The sequence below is a fragment of the Camellia sinensis genome, chromosome 6 (genome assembly GCF_055761805.1).
Source record: "Camellia sinensis isolate YWXY chromosome 6, ASM5576180v1, whole genome shotgun sequence".
In the NCBI taxonomy this organism is placed as follows: Eukaryota; Viridiplantae; Streptophyta; class Magnoliopsida; order Ericales; family Theaceae; genus Camellia; species Camellia sinensis.
The window spans coordinates 184,091,252-184,113,002 of NC_138966.1; the positions used below are offsets into that span (position 1 = coordinate 184,091,252).

At 32.6% G+C, this 21,751-nt stretch overlaps 1 protein-coding gene across 1 annotated transcript; it reads right to left on the bottom strand.

Annotated features, from left to right (window-relative positions):
• Nucleotides 1-8,638: 8,638 nt before the first annotated feature.
• Nucleotides 8,639-21,751, bottom strand: LOC114323342 (armadillo repeat-containing protein LFR). Its single transcript, XM_028270914.2, has 8 exons — nt 21,468-21,751; nt 11,228-11,397; nt 10,975-11,120; nt 10,607-10,863; nt 9,813-9,918; nt 9,541-9,679; nt 9,315-9,442; nt 8,639-9,134 (listed from the first exon to the last, which is right to left on the bottom strand). The coding sequence occupies exons 1-8, from the start codon at nt 21,670-21,672 to the stop codon at nt 8,882-8,884; spliced, it is 1,404 nt and encodes a 467-aa protein (XP_028126715.1). The 5' UTR covers nt 21,673-21,751; the 3' UTR covers nt 8,639-8,881.

A 21,751-nucleotide genomic window follows, 5' to 3' on the forward strand; every position in this document is an offset into this window, starting at 1 on the left:
ACTTAGATGGTAAAACTTGATGGAATAGAGATCTTTATTTTATTTCAAAAGGATAGAATAGATTATTGAGATTTTAAATCAATGATCTATTGATCACTACTATATTATTATCAATTTCAAAAAATAAAAAATAATTTTAAATTAAAAATTTGTTGATGTGAACTTTTTTGCATAAATTTTTTTTTTCTTAATAATACTGTTAATTGCTCACGCTGTTGTGTCAAAGCTATAATTCAGATAATTTTAAACTCCACATACAATAAATAATTGCTAAAACGATTTTCAAATTAAACCTATCTTGTTCATTTATCAAATTATATATGTGTGTGTGTATATTTAGTGGCGGAGGAGCCATATGAGAACTAGGGGTGTCACGTGCCCCCTGATTTTTTTTTTTTTTTTTACGTATGTATATAAATAAAATTTTAAACAAAAATAATATTTAGAATAAAATATCAAGGGCATTTTTTAATTTATGAAAATAATAGTGATTGTTTTATTGAAAATGAAGTGACTACAACAAATTATATTTTTATGTATGAAAATTTTGTGAAACAATCTCAATACAAAGGTAATATCTATCATTATTGATATGCAAATATAATTAATCTTATGACTATATATATGTAAAAATTTCTAGAGTGTTAGTTATATTTGCATGTAGAGTTCACCTTTCATATGTTGCTTTATTATTTATTGGTGATATCATATGTCAATAATGACATGATATCACTATTATATGAAATTTTTACTCAAATTTTGTAAAAATTTGATCTATCTTACCATTATATAATTTATTTTACAACTTAAATATATGAATTGTTTACATTGTCCATAATACACTAATTACAGACAATACTTTCTTCACGATTTTACTCGAAGTTAATTGTAAAATTTTATGTAAAATACTTTTGTAACAATTTATTTAATTTTTTATACTTAATATTAATTCAAAAATTATAATTATTTTCTTATTATTGATTATGAAAAAAAAAATAAAATTATAATTAATAGGTATCCCTCCTAATTTAATTTCTTAATTCCGTCGCTCTGTATATCAATTAGGGGATGATGGTGCACATGCAAACATCTCAAGTCAAATGACACTATAGATAGAGTAGTTTGAAGTAATTGACGAAGGCTGGGTTTGAGTCAAACTTGTTGGCTGTGATGTGAGGAGTATGTGTGTGTGTGTGTGTGTGTGTGAACAAACAAAACCTTGTAAAATAAGTAGGAGGTGGAGTGCAAGCTGCCTTGGTTTATGGTTGATAAATCTAACAATTGTCGTTAATAGGATATCGTGATGAACCCACCACCATTACATGCATATACTCCTTTCGTTTCATTTTATTAGTTTATTATTTTATTTATCTTAAAATAAATATCCATTTTAAAAAGTCAAAACTTTAAATTTAATAATTATTAAAATTATTTTTTATAAATTAATTATAAATATATTTTAAAATGAGAATAAAAGAGTATTTTTAGAATTAATATTTTAAAATTTAAATTCAAAGTATAATGATTATGATCCTTTAAAAAGTTTGAAATTTCTAAAAAAATTATCAATATAGGACAAAGAGAGTATATCTTATATAATATATATATATATATATAAGGACCTTGATTGTGCCCCATTGTTTACTTCACATAGTAAACCTATTTTCCCATATGATTGGATAGTCATGTTAAAGTCCAAAGAAGTAACAATAGTCTAACTAATAGGTGGGCCTCCTTTTGTGAAGTTTATTTTATGATTTTTAATTTATAACTTTGTAAATAAATTTAAAATTATAAACAAAAATTTGTTTGTTATTTTTTTTATTTATTTATTTTAAATATTAACAGTTTATAAAATTTGTTAAATTCTAATTAAAAAAAAAAACAAAACGTTCAATTATCTTGAAATCCTCATCTATCCCTCGCATCCTATAGCTATCACCTATCCTCCGACCACTACTGCCAATCACCAGCCATCTCCACCTTTGAAAATTGTTGTCATATCACTACTAGAAAATTGACTTTTTGTGTCTATTTTTTTGCGACCGTCTATTTAACCATAGCAAAATATATACTTATGACAACATTTTTCAAGGTGTTTATTTTTCCTATTTTCTTTTATTTATATTTGCCCTAGTCTGGCACAGGCTCACTCAAACTCTTGACATCGTTCTCTTTCTATCGCTCGCCCATCGTCGTCTGAAGAACAACGGTATGAATCTCTCTCTCTCTCTCAATCTGTCAATATCTCTTGATCTCTCTCACATACTCTCTGTATATACATTTGCTAGGGTTTGGATCGATGCATTCATCTACCCTTCGCGATTTCTATTCTTCAATTTATGTTCTTTGCGATTTCTTCTTATGATCGATGCCTTCAATATCATTTGGAATTTTGTTCTTTGCGATTTTTGTTTTTCACGATTTCATTTCATTTAGTTTCAATTTCTAGCATAGACTTGCTCTGTTCGCACTCTCTTCTTCTCTTCGATCATTGTGTTTACTCTTCCTATCTACTTCTTATATTTCAATTGTTATTCATTGAGGCCATATTTATATTTCAATTCTTGATAATTTTTATTGTGATTTCTAAGCATCAATACCTTTTTCAACATATACAAAAATTGCTACATGTATAGGTCAATGCTGATATGTATATAGAATTGTGGACCTTTGATTAATTTCATTGATATACCTATAGTTGTTGTTGTGGATTGCAATTGAATTCCTTTAGATTGTGTTTAGATTTTTATGTTGTCGTTAATTTTTTTATTCACTTGAGTGTTTCTATTTGTCTTGATTATTGCCTTACATATAGTTCTGTCATAGTAATTATCTAAGTTTTGGAGTAGCCATCGAAAAGAAAATTGCTACTTGTTAAGCTTGAGTTAGTTGTTTAGCTTAACAGGTGCTGATACATGACAAAAGTGGGAAAGCAAGCATTGATATAATGGACATTGCTTCTTTCAGAAGTATTTTTGCTCTTTAGACTTTTCATTGCAACGTTTGCAATTATAATCAAGTATTTAATCTTAGGAAAATAATTTGTGGTGGTGTAATTTCTCTAGTTTTAAATTTGGCAAGGCACAAGGAAATGCATTTTGTTCTCTTCTTAAATATCCAATTTTAATGTTATTGACACTTGTCACAAAATTGTTAATTTTAACATTCAATTTGAATGGAAAGATTATATTGAAACTAGGACCAAATTATTTAAATTAAAATAATAGAAATTAAATTAAAATTTTAGTAAAGCCACAAGAGTTAAAAGTATAATTTACTATTCATATATTTATCAGTACACAATTAATATTTCTAACATTATTATTTTGTAATTGGAACAAGACAATAATAATTATAGATTGCTTTCAACATATTTAGAAAATGTTTAAAACTTCTAAAAAATCTTCCAACTTAACTCACAATAATATAACATAATAAGTGTTAATTTTTAATTTTTACACATTATCGTACCGAGACCACTCCTTTATCACATATTTTTTATTACAGTATCTGCAATATGCATGGCTTTTCGGTGAGATGCTCAAGTTTTTGACTAATTCAAAGTTGTATATAGATTAACAATGCTTATATACAAGTTGATACACAGGCAGACACATATAATGATTCAAAATTGGAATTTTGGCATTTCAAGTTGTCCGCCAAACCAAAATACTTGAAAGTAGTTTTAGTCAATCGAGGAAACAAAATATCATCTGCAAGCTAGCAAAACCCAACTTGTACACAACATATCTCAGACATACTGAAGTTATTTTATAGGTATGAAATCAAGGAGAATCATATCTTTCTATGTATACCTAGTGATAAAAATTGATAGTAAATTATACTGATCTTATATTGAACTCTCTTGTCATATAATAAATAATAAATTATACTGATCTTATATTGAACTCTCTTGTCATATAATAAATAATAAATATAAAGATATATTACGTCAATTTAATTGCATGACATACTTGTAAAATACTTCCTCGAATAGAGTATGGCATATCATACCACTCGGTTTCACAAGAATATAAACATCAAATATTAGACACCGTAAGCATCGTTGTCTGAATTTTCTAAAATAAAAAAATAAAAACAAAGAAAAAACTAGAAAGTGAGCACAACACGTCTCTTTCCAACTCTCTCACCTCATTTTTGGGTCGAATTCTAACCATTACATTGCGGATTGGAACCAGACAACAATGAGAGAGAGAGAGAGAGAGAGAGAGAGATTAATTAATACGAGCCAGAAAAATAGTCATACTAATACGCAGTGTGCAAATTCCAATTTTAGTATGAGAATATAATATTATAATAAGGTAAATTACACTTTGCCCTTTTTATGTTTAGATATTTTCTTACTTTGGCTTTAAAATTTGTTTTTTTCTCATTTTGACCCTTTTTTTTTCAAGTTTTTCTCAATTTATTTCTAAAAAAACTAGTTTCTACTCAAAATTAAACAAAAAAATCGGCATTAACAGGCACATAACATAAAAATATTTTATTATATAAAGTTCATACTTTTGACACAAACTCAAATTTTAATATAATATTATATTTTTTTAAGCAAATAAATGACAAACATGAAATTAACACCATTTAACTTAAATCATTTATAACCTAGCATGGTTCACACGCAGTGGCGGAAGCAGCGAGGGATGAGGGGTCATGTGCCCCTGAATTTTGGGTTTTTTTTTTTGTTTTTTGGCAAATATAAAAAAAGAGGGTGATTATTGGTTCAATGGTTAAGATTTGACCAAATAACCTTAAGGTTGTGGGTTCAAGTCTTGGGATTGTGCATTATGTCAAAAGTTAGGTGTATACTCAATCTTTCCCCTCCCAAACACACATTAATGTGTACTAATTGGACGTTGTTTTTATTTTGTTACAAATATAAAGAAAATATTTTAAATAAAAAAAAATTACAAAAATATTATTAGAGTGAAATGTAAATTACATTTTAAAAATTATGAGAATAATAATAGTTGTTTTGAATGAAAATGAAAAGACTAGTATAAACTATATCATCTATGAAAATTTTATGAAAATTTTTGAATATAACGGTGATGTCATTATTATTGACATGCAAATATAAATAGTCTCACTATAAAGATATAAAATTTATTAGATTGTTAGTTACATCTGACATATGAGGTTCACTCTCTATGTGTTTATTTACTATTAGTTGGTGATATCACATACTAATGATGACGTGATATTACCATTATATTGAATTTTTAATCAAATTTTGTATAATTTTTTTTTTATCATTATATAATTTATTTTAAGACTTATATTCATATTTTTTTATATTGTCTATAATACACTAGTTATAAATTACATTATTTTATTTATTTTTTTTATGTTTCTTGAAATCAATCGTAAAAACTTCCGTTAAATATTTTTGTAAAATTTTTCAATATTATAATTAATAAGTACCTCTTCTAATTTGATTTTCTGGCTCTGTCACTGTTCACACAGCACAAGTTACCTTGATACCAACTGTAACAGCTCATATTAATTATACAACTCATCCTAAATAGTAATGAAATATTTTTTTTTTCTAAGAATCGCAACTTTAAAACACATTGTTAATAAGAATAAATGTAAACTCACTTATATAACTACGAATTTTCTTATTCAAACGGTGTGTGATGTGAAACAATATACTAAAAAGAGTGTGGCATATCAGCTATAAGTCTAAGCAATACTATAAACATACTCTGAATTAAACCTTGCTGATGTGTAAAATTTTTTATTGGATGTCACACAATTCTAAAAACTCAAAAGATTGTGTAAAATTCAAAGGTGATGCTGTGCAGGAACCTAGGCCAAGGCATGAAAATTGTTGCATCATGTGGCCAATTCACTTGCTGCGGGTTCAGATTCTAAAATTTGGACCATGGTGGTTGATGGGTCATTGTGATGAGACACTAGGCAAGCTGGATGTGCTTGGGTGTGTTTTGATGAAATTCAAAATCAAACATACCATCAAGCCATTCAAGTGTATTTGGACACTCCTATTATGGCAGAAGCAAGAGCATGCTTTGAAGCTATTCAGTGGGCCAAGAAAGAGGAGCAATCCTCCATTTCTATATTCACTGAGAGCCGGGTCTTTGTGGATATGCTGAGGGGGTTTATTTTGCCAGACTGGGCTTTGATTACTATTTTGGCAGATATGAGGTCATTAAGCTGTTCTTTTTCATTTTTAGCTATATCTAAGGTAGATCGTTATGTAATAAATCCAGCTCAAAGTCTGGCTAGAAAAGTATACAATCTATATGATTAATATTATTGCTGTCTATTGTTCTCAGACCAAAAAAAAAATGTGGTTAGGGATGGTGTCTATATAAGCATAATTGTCTTTCTAATCTTTCTCATGTACCATCACAATTGAGGAGGCCACATAATCCCCAACTTACTCTCTCACCTCATTTTTAAGTCAATTGATGAGCATACTTGGGGTTGTTTGGGATGACCTAAATAAGTGTATTTTTTGTCTTTTTACGAAAAGATGTGCAGAAAAGTAAAGAAGTGATGTGATGAAAAAAAAATAAAAAAATAAAAAGATGAATTATATTGAAGTTGCCAAACTTAACCTTATTTTAGGTCAAATTCTACATAAATATTGAGGCACATGGCATAACCATTGTGGATTGTGTTGATCCACTAGTCAAATTTTCACATTCAATTTCAACAAAAAGTAGATCACATGCTCTTATCAATATTCATCATCTATCTCTATCTCTAAAACACACCTACTTCGGCTTGATTTTGATTTATTAAATTTTGATTGACACCCGTGTTTGTATTACTACCTCAACTTGATTTAATTTCTTTTCTCACTAGGATGTCATAAATTTTATTTTATTTTTTATTGGAGTCACTCTATTTTAACAGTTGTGTTATATATGCTGAATTTTATCTGAAATTTAAATTTGTGAACGATTTGTTCTTCATGTAGTCTACAACACCCTAACTACAAAGAGTAATACTATGAATCCACCCTTATCAATTCAGAAATTATCCATAATTTTTATCTTGTGATTCAAATTTATTTTACACATCGACTCACACTACACATATTCAATCACATCTCCACACAATCTCATTCGGGATAAATTCAAAAAATTAAGAATAGGTATCTAGAATTATTCAACTATAAATCTATATACTTTCCTAGCAAAATTTTCATAATATCTTGAATTATTCCTATTTTAAACCAACTCAACAACCCTTTGTCCTAGTACAAATCTATTTTAAATTCTATCAGAAGCTATATTTACAAAATTAAAAAATCAAAAAGTTATTAAAAAAACTTAAAAAATCCATATTATTCAAGGGTAGCTTGTGGGGGAAGCTTAGAGAGTAAAATTATTATTTTATCCTTTGAATTCAACTACCCAAAAGTCAAAAAGTTACAAGTCAAAAGGTCAAAAGGATAGAATGGTCATTTTGATTTTATTATAATATTTTATTACATATATTTTCATAAAAAGTCAAAAAATTATCTCAGACATATATCTTTTTTCTCTATTTTTTTAAATAAAAAATTAAAAAATACACTTATATAACACATCCCAAACAAGCACTAGTATAAGGTAATCACATCATATCTTATTAAGCCTCCATTTGGAAAGTAGATTGGCTTTTTGACTTTTTAGATATTTTAACCTGAGGCTAAAAAGCCTGATTTGAGAAGAACTTTTTGACTTTTTGCTTTTTTGACTTTTTTTATGAGAGAGAAGTGTAATGATTATGGGTTAGATTTGATATTTTATTTTTTGTGCCTAAAATAACTTATTTTATTTTTTGTGACTATTTTAACCTCTAACCCACCAAAACCAACTTTCCAAACTATGCCTAACTTAATCATGTTCTCTTTAGTCTTTCGCATCAATCAAATAACCTATAGAGTGTAGCTGTATCATCTCATACTCCATCCGTCCTAAAATAATAATCCTTTTTAAAGAATTCAATTTTTTTTGATAATACAATTGTTGTATTTAAAAATAATAATTTTTCAAAATTATCCTTTGATAATACATTTTTTTTTAAAATATCAATGTCATAATTATACTTTTTATGTTATTAATAAATTTAAAAGAATAATAAAATAAAAAATTTATATCATTTTTGTATTTAATTTTTGAAAAGAAACTAATATTTTAAAACAATAAAAAATAAAATAAAAGATTAATATTTTGAAACAGACAGAGGGAGTCATTTTATCTCCAATTGAAACAACTTCCAACTTTTCATTTCTTGCTAATCTTCTCTTATAAACAGTACTCTTCTATTTCAATATTTTCATTTTAACTACACTCATTTTCCGAACATATTTTTTCTAAACAAAAACTCAAAACTCAAATACCATACATCACAGAAAATCTTATTATTAAAAAAAAAAAAAAAAGCAAAACAAAACAAAGGTATTAAAACCTACTTTAGTTTCTGTAATTGCAAATCTATGATCCATGAGGTTTCTACTAATCAATCAAACTAGTATGTTGCTCGCAAAGTTTTTTTAAAACCAAAAAAAAGGTTGAAACTGACAGGAAATTTGTACCAAAGTCTAGGTTCAAGAATCTTAAGACACTTCCATAGACTCGAACAGGGCAGCAAAGTATGATTTAGCAAACAGAGTTCTAATGAACTTTTTTTTTTTTTTTTTTGTCATTTCACAGGCCAATTTGTTAGCATTGTATCATGCACTGTCACTGCGGAGTGCACTTAAACTGACAGGAATACATAATATTTACACATACATGTCAACTAAAGACCCTAACAAGATTCAAATATGCATAGCAAGAGCAAAAATCACAAATTTAATAAATAAAAAACATAAAATAAATCAGATAAGATAGGGTTTCAGTTACATGCCCCATACACCACGTGTGGTTGCCACTTTGTTGCTTGGTCGAGAGGTTAATTCGTACAATATCCTGGCAAATGTGTCGGAATATTTTCCATCTGATAGAAGTATCTCTGCAAAGGCATTCTCATAAGCTAGAAGCAGGGCTCGGTTCTGTGGTTCTGCGACAAGGCTCTCCAATATTATTGCTGCTTTCCGGCAAACTTCTGGCACTGAATGTGTCTTAATCACTTTCAGCAGTCGATCAACTGCCCTGAAATTCAGAATAGTGTTGCACTCAGAGAACTACAATATGAAAAAAGTTTACCAAAGACAAAAAAATACAAAAAACAAGAATCAGAAAACAATTTTAGAAAACCAAACCAAACAAACCCAATATTTTGTATTGTAGGTCTCGCGAAATACATTTTAAGTAACAAAAACAAAAACTCACCATCGCTCACTAGCAAGCTTCAAACGGCAGTCCATGTTAACTTCTGCAAGGTTATAAAGTGCACCAACAGCGGCTGCTTGTGCATCGACAGCTGGTAAGCTCAAAATATCAACCAAACGCTTGTAAATCTGCAAAGTCCATCGAAACCTCAGAGTACTAAATGCTCATAATATAAACTAAACTTCATTTTTATTTAAGAGGGATTGTATGAAGAGTAATATCAAACCTGTGGGCCAAAAGGAAGAATGAAAGGTTCATTATCAGGATTTATTATCAAACGGCCAATTAACTCTGCAGCTCCAAAATTCCAGGCTTTGACAGAAGATTTCAGCATTCCCATGATGGCTTGGACTGCATGTTTCTCCCTGGTTTGACAAAAACCAGTGAGAAAATTATTGACTAAGGGGGGTTCTTTTCCTTCTATTTTTGGAACAAGCAATTCTGAAATTGGAAATCATAGTTGCATGATGTAAAGAAAAATAAGAAGTCAATTCTTACGTAATTTTGATGAATGAAGGCTTTGATGAACTAAAGATTCGAAGATCCAGTAGTGGTGCCAAATTCACAACTGTCTCGAGGGCATTTGTGACAAGTTCCTCATCCTCTGCAAATATTGCGATTATTTTTCAAGCACTTGCATTCAAGGAAAATACAAGTAAATAAGCACTTACAATCTAGGAAAATACAATGTAATGTACCATTCATTCCAGTATGTCAAACTATTTTACAAAAATCATCCATATCTTATAAACATCATGGAATATGTCAAAATCACACTAAAGGAAGTCAGAAATTCCCTTAGATGATTACAAAGTCAGTGAACCTCTTTCATTCAGAATCCAGTTGATTTGGAATGTGGTCTTTCATTTTCCTGCTTTTTCATGCAGTGCAGTCTTGGTTCATACATAACATGTTCAGGGAATGGAAAATTTAAGATAAATAGAAAAAGTGATGCAATACCCAATTTATACTAACAAGACTAACTACTTCATAATAGTAATCAATTTATCATCTTCTCATAGCTCTCACATCAACTGGGCTGCATCACATTTGTAGTGTGGCAGGAGAGAAGATCTCTTTAAGAAATTACCCAATTTACTGAATTAGTTCAAATATTCCAATATATTCAACACACACAAACATCGTGTATACAAAATTGAAAGAAATACTTATGATTCGTTGGTAAGAGAAAAAAAAATTACAAGATACGAAATGTCCTACGATGAAGGCCAATTGAGGCATCAATGAAGGAAAACAAAACAGTTTTGAGTAATTATGGCTAAAGTTGTCACCTGCAATATGATCTTCAATGCACTGAAAGACTGTTTCCAAGCAATGACGATGCTGGGCCATTATGACTTCATTTTCTGCCATGAAAGAGAAGTTGCGGATAATATTTGAAGCAGCAACAGCACATTGTTGCTTCTCTGCACGTCCTTCATCATCCAGGTTAAACAGGCCATCTTCTTTAAACCACCACTCTGAAGGATGAGTTTTGGTAGTACTCTTCTGCACAGATGCCTCTATAATGGAAGAACCAGGTCCCATGCTGCCATCAGAAGGTCATCCCAAATTCAGGTTCCAACTCCATATTGCAAATCTTATGCAGAAGAAACTTCAAAATTTACTAAAAATGAGTAAATAATCATATCAAACCTACCTCGGATTAGGAACGACATCATTGGACCTTAAAGGCTTGTTTTCATTCCCAAACCCTGTCACAAGAGAGTTTGCGCCTAACAATCTCACCCGCGGTGTCCTCTTTACAAGCCCCCTCGGTAGGGCTATATCACGCCAATCGTCTATCTGTTCCAATTGTAAATAGTATTATACTAATACAAACTGTAAGGAATTCTATGTTGCAATAAAACCTTAAATAAGCTCCAAAAGCTCATAGAAAAATTTACACATACAACTTGGAGAAGAGCATCGAGCAGCCCAGGTATTTTTGCAAGAGGGGTTGCATCTCTCCGCACTTCATCCTTTTCTTTGAATGAAAGATTGGTGAGAGCATTCAATGCCCATGTCAGCTCACTCTTTAATCCACTTTGAAGAGCCAGAACTATCCTTTTGTTATTTTGATCTGGATTACAGAGACGCAACAAGAAAAAAATGGGTGTCAAAAATTGCCTCAACCATCTACCGATCATTGTAAATAGAAATATCACGCTGGAGTTACTAAAACATCATGCAGGCATTAGCTTACAAGCAGGATCACCTATCACTTGCATTAGGCTTAAGCATATAAAGCTTTGAAAGATTAACTAACAATGGCCAAGTGATCGGTGATCCCATGAGGGTATTTATCACACAAGAAAATACAATCCGGATACTAGAATAAAAGGAGAAAAATTTTAGATGACTAAACCATTGTGGTGGCCATGTATTTATAGTGTTTTCATTGTGTCTCTTAAGCGATGGTTACAGCCATTGACTTCAAAGCATTGTGTCTTTGTATCTCAAATTCAAACCAAACTAATTCCCAGATTGTTTCTTCCTGCGGGAAGGTTTTATATTACCACCAATTAGGTCATGATTCGGTGTGAGACAATCCACCATATTATGGTGTGAACACCTCTCATACCTTCATCTCCCACTTGATCACACTATAATATTGATGCTAAAACCTGAGTTGGGCATGTTTACATTGGTACCAACATTTTGCCTCATGCCAACTTTCATCTATGAATTTACCTCATAGATCGACGTCTGATTGTGACTTGGCCATACGTACGCACGTTTTTGCCATCAAACTGACCGCATCCGTACGAATGTGTTCTCCCACTAACAACACACTCTAGATGACTTCAATTCACTATCTTTCAAATGAACGGCATGAATTTTCAGTCCTGGGTTTATAGTCCATACCCAATCACCATTGACGACTTCAACCGCACACATTCCTCATGTGTCGACCGGCACCGAAATTATTATTAAGTACTTCCTCTAAGGCCCATTCCTAAAGGTTTTCCTTAACACACCTTATCAACGACTTTTTGTGATCAAGCAGGCAACATCATCTAGTCAGTGTGTTGCATATCATGGACTTTACATCTCATGCTAACTATGATGTCCGTACCTTGTCAGGTCCTCTATCTTATTACCTGACCAAACACATGTTTTATACGCAAGATAGAGTCGCAAAACATCGGTTATCTAGGCGTCCCTAGAATCATCCGACTATGCTCTTATATAAGTAGCTAAACCACTTAGCTAGGCATTTTTCAATCCCATATTACCTACACGTTCTCTGAATTTTTCCAGAGACAACCCTTTGGTCATAGGGTCGGCCACCATCTCTTCTGAGGGTATAAAGTCGACTTTAACTTCACCTCTCTCCACTATATCCTGAATATAGTGGTAACTTACATCAATATGTTTTTCCTTAGAGCTATTCGCTCCACTTTTTATTAATGAGATGGCAGACTGATTGTCACAAAACATATTGACCGGTCCGACAGGCATACCTAATTGTAAACTATCAACAAATCGTTTTATTTAGACCGTAGTACTAACAGCTGTGCTGCAGGCTATGTATTTAGCTTCCATAGTGTACTTTGCACCACAACTTTGTTTCTTACTTAACCAAGAAATGGATGTTCCACCAAACAAGAACACATGACCACTAGTAGATTTTCTATCATCTACATCTCTTGTAAAATCTGCGTCAGTGTATCCTTTTATGTCTAGATCACACAAACCAAAACATAACTTCAAATTTTTAGTGCCTTTTAAATATCTGAATATTCTTTTGATTGCTTACCAATGTTCCTTACCTGGATTGGATTGAAACCTACTTACCAATCCAACTGCATGACAGATATCAAGTCTCATGCTTGTCATAGCATACATTAGGCTGCCTACTGCCTAAGCATATGAGACATTTCTCATTTCCTCAACGTCAAACTTAGTTTAAGGACTCATATTTTTACTAAGACTTTGTCCCTTACAAATAGACGTGCTTAAAGAATTACAGTTTATCCATATTAAATCTTTTGAGCACCTTGCCTAGATATTTCTCTTGATCTAAATATAATAATTTTGAATTTCTATCTCTTGAAATTCTAATTCCTAGAACATAGATTGCAAGACCCATGTCTTTCATTTCAAATCTAGATACCAAGAAAATCTTGGGCTCCGTTTGGTGGAGCTTTCAAAATATAGTTCCACAATCACTTTTGAGTGTGGTGTTTGTTTAGCGTTTTCAAAAGTTAATTCCACACTCACTTTTGAAAACTCTTTCCATGGCGGGAAAATTTGGACTAACCGGTCATCCGGCCGGTTGACCGGACCAGAACAGTGTTCGGGTTTTTTTTTTTTTTTTTCTACCTGTTATTTTTATATTACAAAAAAAAATATTTGTGAAATTTTTTATGAGTTTTGAATAGAATTTTGGGTTGTGTGTTTAGTTATGAGTTGTAAGTTTTTGTATCAAATATCATATGTTACATCACTAAATTCAAACTTAATTTTAAACTCTTTTCAAAACTCATAACCAAACAAATTTTCCACATTCAATAATTCCAAAATTCGCAAACTCAAAATACAACTCTATTCTCAAATCATAATTCTAAAACTCTACCAAACACTACCTTGGTTTTTATAATCATATCTGGATAATTTCTTGCTAATAATATGTCATCCACGTATAAAGACAATATTGCTAACTTGTCATCATTTTTCCAGATATAAACACAATGATCTAATGGACTCACAACATAGCCTACTTCTAAAATGGCTTGGTGGAATTTTAAGTACCATTGTCTTGAAGATTGTTTAAGTCCATACAGAGATTTCTTCAACTTGTAGACTTTATCCTCGTTGTCTTGGATTTGGAAACCATCAAGTTGCATCATATAAATTTCCTCTTTTAATTCTCCATTGAGAAAAGTTGTTTTAACATCTAATTGATGCAATTCCAAATCCATCCTGACTACTACCGCCATTAGAACCCTTATTGAGGCAAATTTTGCAACAGGAGAATGTGTATCTACGAAGTCTATTCCAAGTTGTTGAGTGAATCCTTTGGCTACTAACCTGGCCTTATATTTCTCCAAACTTCCATCTACTTTCAATTTCTTTGTAAGAATCCATTTGCAACCAATGGCTTTTCTTCCATTCGGGAGATCGGTTAATTCCCAAATATCATTTTTCTTGATCGAGTCAAGTTCTTCATTCATTGCCTCAAGCCATTGTGTAGCATCACTACTACTCATTGCTTCAATATAACTAGTAGGATCATCTTCTAAGTTATTAAGTTCTTCAACTTGAAAAACATAATGATCTTTCAAAAACGTAGATGGACGTCTTGCTCTCTTACTCCCACTTATCTCAGGATTCGAAGCAGGTAAAACGACGTCATGTAATTTGCGTTTCCTCCGACTATTAGATGGTTTTGGGAGAATTTGTGGATCGTGTGACAAAGAAGGAAGAGAAGAATCCAAAGATACTTCAGAGAGCAATTCAATTTGTTCAATAGGAGTAACAAGATCAATGGATTCAAAAAAAATAGTATCTCTACTTTCGATTAATCCACGTTTGGGATGGTAAAAACGATAATCACTCCCATTTTCAACATAGCCAATAAACTTGCATTCCCAAGTTTTACTTCCCAATTTATCCCTTAAAGGTTTGGGAATAAGTACATGTGCTTTGCATCCCCAAACTTTGAGATTTTGAACATTAGATATAGTACCATGCCAGCATTCATAAGGAGTTAGAGGTTTGGCTTTTGTTTTGACTCTATTTAATATGTACGCAACAGTGGACAAAGCTTCCCCCTAAAAATGAATAAGAAGATCAGCATGAGCCATCATAGACCTTGTCATTTCCATTAAAGTACGATTTCGTCTTTCTGCGACTCCATTTTGTTGTGGTGTGTATGGCATTGTAAACAAATGTTTTATGCCATTGTCCTTGCAGAAAGAATCCATAACTTCATATTCATCACCTCTATCATTATTCAAGTGTTTAATAGACCGACTAAGTTGTTTTTTTACCTCTAATTTATATTCTTTAAACTTTTCAATTGCCTTTGATTTATGTTTAAGAAGGTAGATATATCTATATCTTGAATAATCATCAGTGAAAATAATAACGTATTTCATGCCTCAATGAGTTTTAGCTCTTAAAGGGCCACAAATGTCCGAATGAATTATTTCAAGTAATTCCGATGATTTCCAATGTTTGAAAAATAGCTTGCTAGTCATTTTGCCTTTGATACATGATTCACATATATCAAAATCATCAGAACATACTTTAGGCAATAAACCACTTTTAAACATTCGAGACATTTTATTTTTATTAATGTGACCTAACCTTAAACGCCACAAATAAGAACTATTACTAGTAGAAACATGCAAATAATCATAAACAAATACTTTATTATTATCAATAGGAAGAGAGTACATGTCATTCACTCTTACACCTTTCACTAATACACTTCATTTCTTAATCAATACTGTGTTAAACCTAAAACTAATCTCAAAACCCTTTTGGGTTAACACCGGAACTGAAATTAAATTTCGAAGAATGTTGGGTACATAAAGCACATCATGAAGCACAATGAAAGTTCCATTAATAAAGAATTGATAGTTGCCGATGCCTAAAACATCACTATAGGAGTTGTTGCCCATGTAGATTCTCTGTTCATCAATCTTCTTTTCAGTAAACTCTACGAACATGTCTTTATTTTGCACAATATGCCTAGTTGCAGCAGAATCAATCCACCATGAATTGGATGAAGGTTCTAGCACCATTGCTTCAGAAACGGTTATCGCAATGGGATTATGATCATTTTTCTGCTTATTCTGAGGACAAGTGGTTTTGATATGACCTCTTTGACTGCACTTGTAACATGGGCCAACTTGATGCTTGTGATGTTGTTTTTGCCATCCTTCCTGCTTTTTCCATCCTTTCTGGAACCCCTTCTTCCATTTAAAGAAGTAGTTTTTTTCTTGTTGAATGGTGTGTGGGAATTATGTTGTGGTTGTAGTAAAGATTGTACAATCAAGAAGTTAGAAGACAAACCTTCTTTACGCCTTCGCTTCATTCTTTCTTCTTCTAAAACTAAGAGTACAGGCAATGTTACCATTGAAGTCTCTTGTTCGCTATGAGTTAGAGATGTGACAACATGATCCCAAGACAATGGAAGACTATTAAGTATGGTAGTTACTTGCATCTTGTTCGACAAATAGTGATCAGTGTTGGATAATTCTTTAGCAATTAATTCCATTTGATTAACATGTAATGTAACATAACATGTAACATAGTTGCCTTTGCCATTGCAATTGCATCATCTTCTATTCATTTATTTTGAAACCAATTGGAATCATCATTTGGTTTATAAGTGGATAAAATGTGCAATGTTTTTTCATGTGTAAGAAGATAAGAAATGTGGCATTTCCATGCTCAGAAATTATTTCTGTTAAGCATCTCAATTCTTGAAGAATCCATGGCATTTTTAATAGCCATACTTAAAAAAATAAAAAAAACCAAACAAAACAAAATGTGCGAAAATAAAAATTCGAATGTGGATATTACAAATTAAAATAAACAGATAAGTAAGGCCAAGTTTGGCTACAAAGAAAAAAGTGCACTTATTTCATCTTTTTATCTTTTTTGGGTCACATCAATCAACATCTCCTCTCTACTTTTTCTACACATAATACAAAAAAAGTCAAAAAGTGCACTTATTTAGTCTTCCCAAACTAGGCCTAAATTAAATACAAAAAAAAAAAACAAGTCAACAACAAGTCTTAATAAGGATAAGCCTTGTAGTTGTTGAGTCGGCCCTTGTGATAAGCAAAAAATTGGTCGTCTCGCCTTGGGTAAGAAGAATGATGAAAACCCAATGGCCTATTGAACCCAATACTTTGCTTATGAGTATTGTAAAAATAGTTATGAGTCCAAGGGACACAACGGTACTTATTAAATATTTTTCCTTTGGATGTTTTACTAGGCAACACCCTTGGATAGCCTTCTCCACGAATTTTTCCTTCTGGAAATGTAGTACAATTACCCACAGAAAAAAATTTAAAAGAATTTTGGAGATTTTGACTTTTGAATGACTAAAAACGGCTTTGAAATGAGCGAGAACGGGCCAAAAAATCCCTTAAACCATGCTGCTGCCGGTTCAAGACTGTGGGTGAACCGGGTTAAACTGCCTGGGACCGAACCGGTGAGACACGCGGGGTAGCGTGCGGATTAGGCAGGCACAGGTCGCGAGGAGCAAACGGACGCGAGTCCGGGGGTGGAGCACTGGGTGCTAGGTCGACGCGCGAATCTGGGCGAAAAGCGTTTGGACTGCTTGGTTGTGTCACTGGGCTAGGCTGTCTCTATGGCTTTGGGCTGCTAGGCTCCACCTAGCTAATTTGGGCCGACTGCTGGGTTGGCCCAAAAAATTTCCTTTTAATTTTAAGCCCAAAGGTATGGACTTTCTGGTTGTCACTCTAATTTTTGGGCCTTTTCTATTTATTTTTGAATTTGATCCAATGGATTGATTATTCAAAATAGAATCTACAACGGTATTGCACAGGTCGTCTTCTCCGATGACGGGAGTCAGCGACCAAACATTGAAATTCGAACTTTGTGGATCAAATTTTTGCCCTTTTTCACAACGAATTTCACCGTTGTGATCAAAATTATGAGACAAACAAGATGATACTAATTTGGAGACATAATTTGAACCGAAAAATATTTCATAAAATTGCTTCCAACGGTATAATTTGGCCTCACTTTTAGCGAAACAATAACATCACCAATGGTTATTTTCTTTGGATAGTTCTCTGGGAATACAACACGTTGGTGATGATTAAATAAACAAACGAAATTAACCAATGCCGAAGATTGACGGTCAATAATTTTCTGAATTTTTGGTAAAAAGAGTTCGGAAAATTTTTGTTCTTCCGGACTGTATTTCGACATCTGCGATAATGTGTAATCCAAGCTCTGATACCACTGAAAGATTAACTAACGATGGCCAAGTGATCGGTGATCCCGTGAGGGTATTTATCACACAAGAAAATGCAATCCAGAAACTAGAATAAAAGGAGAAAATTTTCAGATGACTAAACCATTGTGATGGCCATGTATTTATAATGTTTACATGGGGTCTCTTAAGCAATGGTTACAGCCATTCCTTATCCAAGAGTCACAATGCTTCAAAGCATTGTGTCTTTGTATTTCAAATTCAAACCAAACTAATTCCCAGATTGTTTCTTCCTGCGGGAAGGTTTTATATTACCACCAATTCGGTCATGATTCGGTGTGAGACAATCCACCATATTATGGTGTGAACACCTCTCATATCTTCAAGCTTGCCAAGCAATGACAAAGCAACTCAAATGACAAACCACCTAGTGCCTAACAGATACCTCAATTAGCTATTAGAAGAGTACTTTTTCTTGATGAGCATAAGGCATAGTTACAGAAGTTCAATAACCACAACTAAATTGCCCAAAGTGGAATTGTTATTTTAGATTAAAATAACAGATATATACAAAGTCGTCAAACTCATACAATACGAGATTCAAATCTTATGATTTGAGTCAATTCAACCATAATTCATACAAATTAGTTGGGTGAATAGATGATCAATGGATCAATTGATGAATTGACCAAATTGATAGATATCATTCACCATCAATCCTATTGAATGGTTCTTTTTCAATTTTGGAACCCCTTTTTTCAATTTTGGTTAAAAATGGTGTCTCAAAGTCTTTAAAGGATTTCAAAATTATTCTACTCCATTCTTCTCCTCTCTTTCCTTTTTTCATTGTCTTGGACACTTTGTGCTCTCAACTCCCAACTTTCAAATTTTCAATAGACAGAATTTCTTCTCTCTCTACAATGCTTTCATATTCAAATTTAGCTTTAGCCATCTGTTTCTACTTCAAAAGGAATCTTTTGGAGGTATTGTTCATTGATAGCCTTGAAAACATTGGTGATTTGGATACTTTGACCCCTTTGAATTTAGCAGTTGAGTAACTTAACTTATATAAATTGAATTGTTAACTTATTCAAGTTTTAAATTTGGGAACTTTCTTTGTTGAAAAGATTGCTATGAAAAAGGGAAAGAACTGATCTAGTGATCTTATATGAGACCATGGTTTTGGTGTACGGTGTAGAGTATAAAGTCAATAAATTAAGGTTTAAAAGAAACGATAGATTAGTTTAAGTGTGTGTGATGAATTTATGAATTATGATGCAAATTTTGTTAAATGCATTTCAAGTTGAACTTTGAATCTTTTAATTTCTTATAAGAAGTGCCTTGAAATTTGTATCTTTCAAGTGAATCAATGCACACCACCAGTAACACATATGTAATACAAACCTACAAATTACTTATGGCAGGACTCAAACTCGCATCTCTTGACATGGAGGCAAGCGCTTGAGTTACTAGACCATGAGGTCATCATTCAAAACAGGTTTTGCATTAATATATGTCTAATCATTAACTTTTACAGTATACTTTAAATTTTTACATGTATATGTGTTTTCCTATCTATTTTAAAGTGTTCTGAATCTTATGATTCACAATTAGCTTTATGGTTCAAAAAAGAGAATTTCGGTTCAGTGTATTAAATGGTGCGCATAGGCGGCCCTATGAGGCATAGCCTTGTGCTTCGAACAGGTTGAGGCAAGGCGCAATACGCAATACGCAAGGCGTAGCTTAAGAGTTGAGGCGAGGGCTTTTTTTTGAGGAGCGAGGCGTGGGCATCATGGGCTTTACCTATTTTTCTACTCCAATTGTTGATTAAGTGCTTTTTTTGTAGGCATACTCACAGGGATTTAAAACTCTTCAATATAAAATGACCAAACATAGTCAAAAGAGAGCAGAAAGTGATAAAAGATTGAATGTTATGCTTTATATCTTTTGTTGGATATTATATTTCTAGTTTTTAGAATATTATATGTTATGTTTAAAGATTATCGGAAATTGTTGTGATTTTGAATTTCTGTATATATTTGTTATGTTAAAAAGTTTGCCTATTTTATAATTTTGCTTTTGTTCTACTACTTGCGCTTCGCTTTGGTGAGGCGCGTGCCTCGCCTTGCCTCGCCTCTCGCCTTGCGCTTAGGCTATAGGAGACCTTATTACCTCGGTGCGCCTAGAGCCTTTTAAAACACTGCGGTTCACAATTAGTATATTGATTACCAATCAATTTAGCAACTATGGTTATATATATATATATATATATTAAGAATTTGCATTTAGATCTTTCCCCTATCTTTACTATGCCCATATCTGAACCTTTTTTTAAATAAATAAATTTCCGATAGCCCACAAAGCCCATATCTACCTCTTTTAGGATTTTTTGGGTAGGAGTAGTTGTGTCGTATCATTCGCGTTTCCCATGTCCATACCTCATTTCTTAACTAATGCTAGCTAGCTTGTTTCAAATTCAACGAATACATGGCTTGTTACCAAATGTTTTAGGCAATTTTTTATAACCATTCAATGATTTCGCATTTAGGGCATGTTTGATTACAAGGATTATAGCATAGGATTGGGATTAACCATTCCCATGTTTGATTGCAAATTTTATTAACCGGATTACATATATGGCGGATATTGGATCCAAGGATCATAATTTCAAGTATGAAAGAAAAAAAACAAAATGAATACATAATAAATGGTTAGCTCACTAATTTAATTGAATAATTAATTCTACACTAATTCATGGGATTACTAATCCTTTTACTATTAATCCTGTTAATCACACAAGGCCTTGGGTTTTTTTTTTTTTTTTTTTGGTAAAGTAAAAGGTAATCATTTAGATTTCAATGTGTGTGATTCCGCATTAAGTGTTAAAATCTTCTCTTGCAAGAACTTCATAACGAGAAACTTAAAACTAACAACTCAAATCAAAATCTGGGCCACAATTCAAATCCCAACAGACAGTGCTATTGACTATGCTGCTGACTACTCCAAAATTGTGTTAGGCCGCACACAGAATTCATGCTTTGTAATTGTTGTAGAAGATCACCATATGTTCAATTCCAATTCCAAATCAATCCATGGATTCCATGTTTCCAAATGATGGTTTCACAAAACACATTGTTCGTTTCACCAATCGAACAGAAGTTATATATATTTAGATCCCTAATTTCACATATTTGAAGTGATAAAAGCTAGGGTTTTGGACTGACCAGCGAAGTTGGAGTGAACTTGGAGAGAGGGGCCGAGAAGAGTTGAAGGCGCGGCCATGTCCGCCGCCGCTGCGGCCGCAGCTGCAGCTGCTGCGGCTGCGGCGGCGTTGCTGCTTCCGCTGCCGAAGGGACGGCCTCTCTTCGGCGCCGGAGTGGCGGAGCCACCCGAAGCTCCGCCTTGCTTGCTCTGATCTCTCTTCTGCATCTCTCCCTCTCTCTCTCTCTCTCCCCGATTCGCTCTTTGCTACGGCCATTTGGTAAGTAGTGTGGGAGAGGCCCAAGTC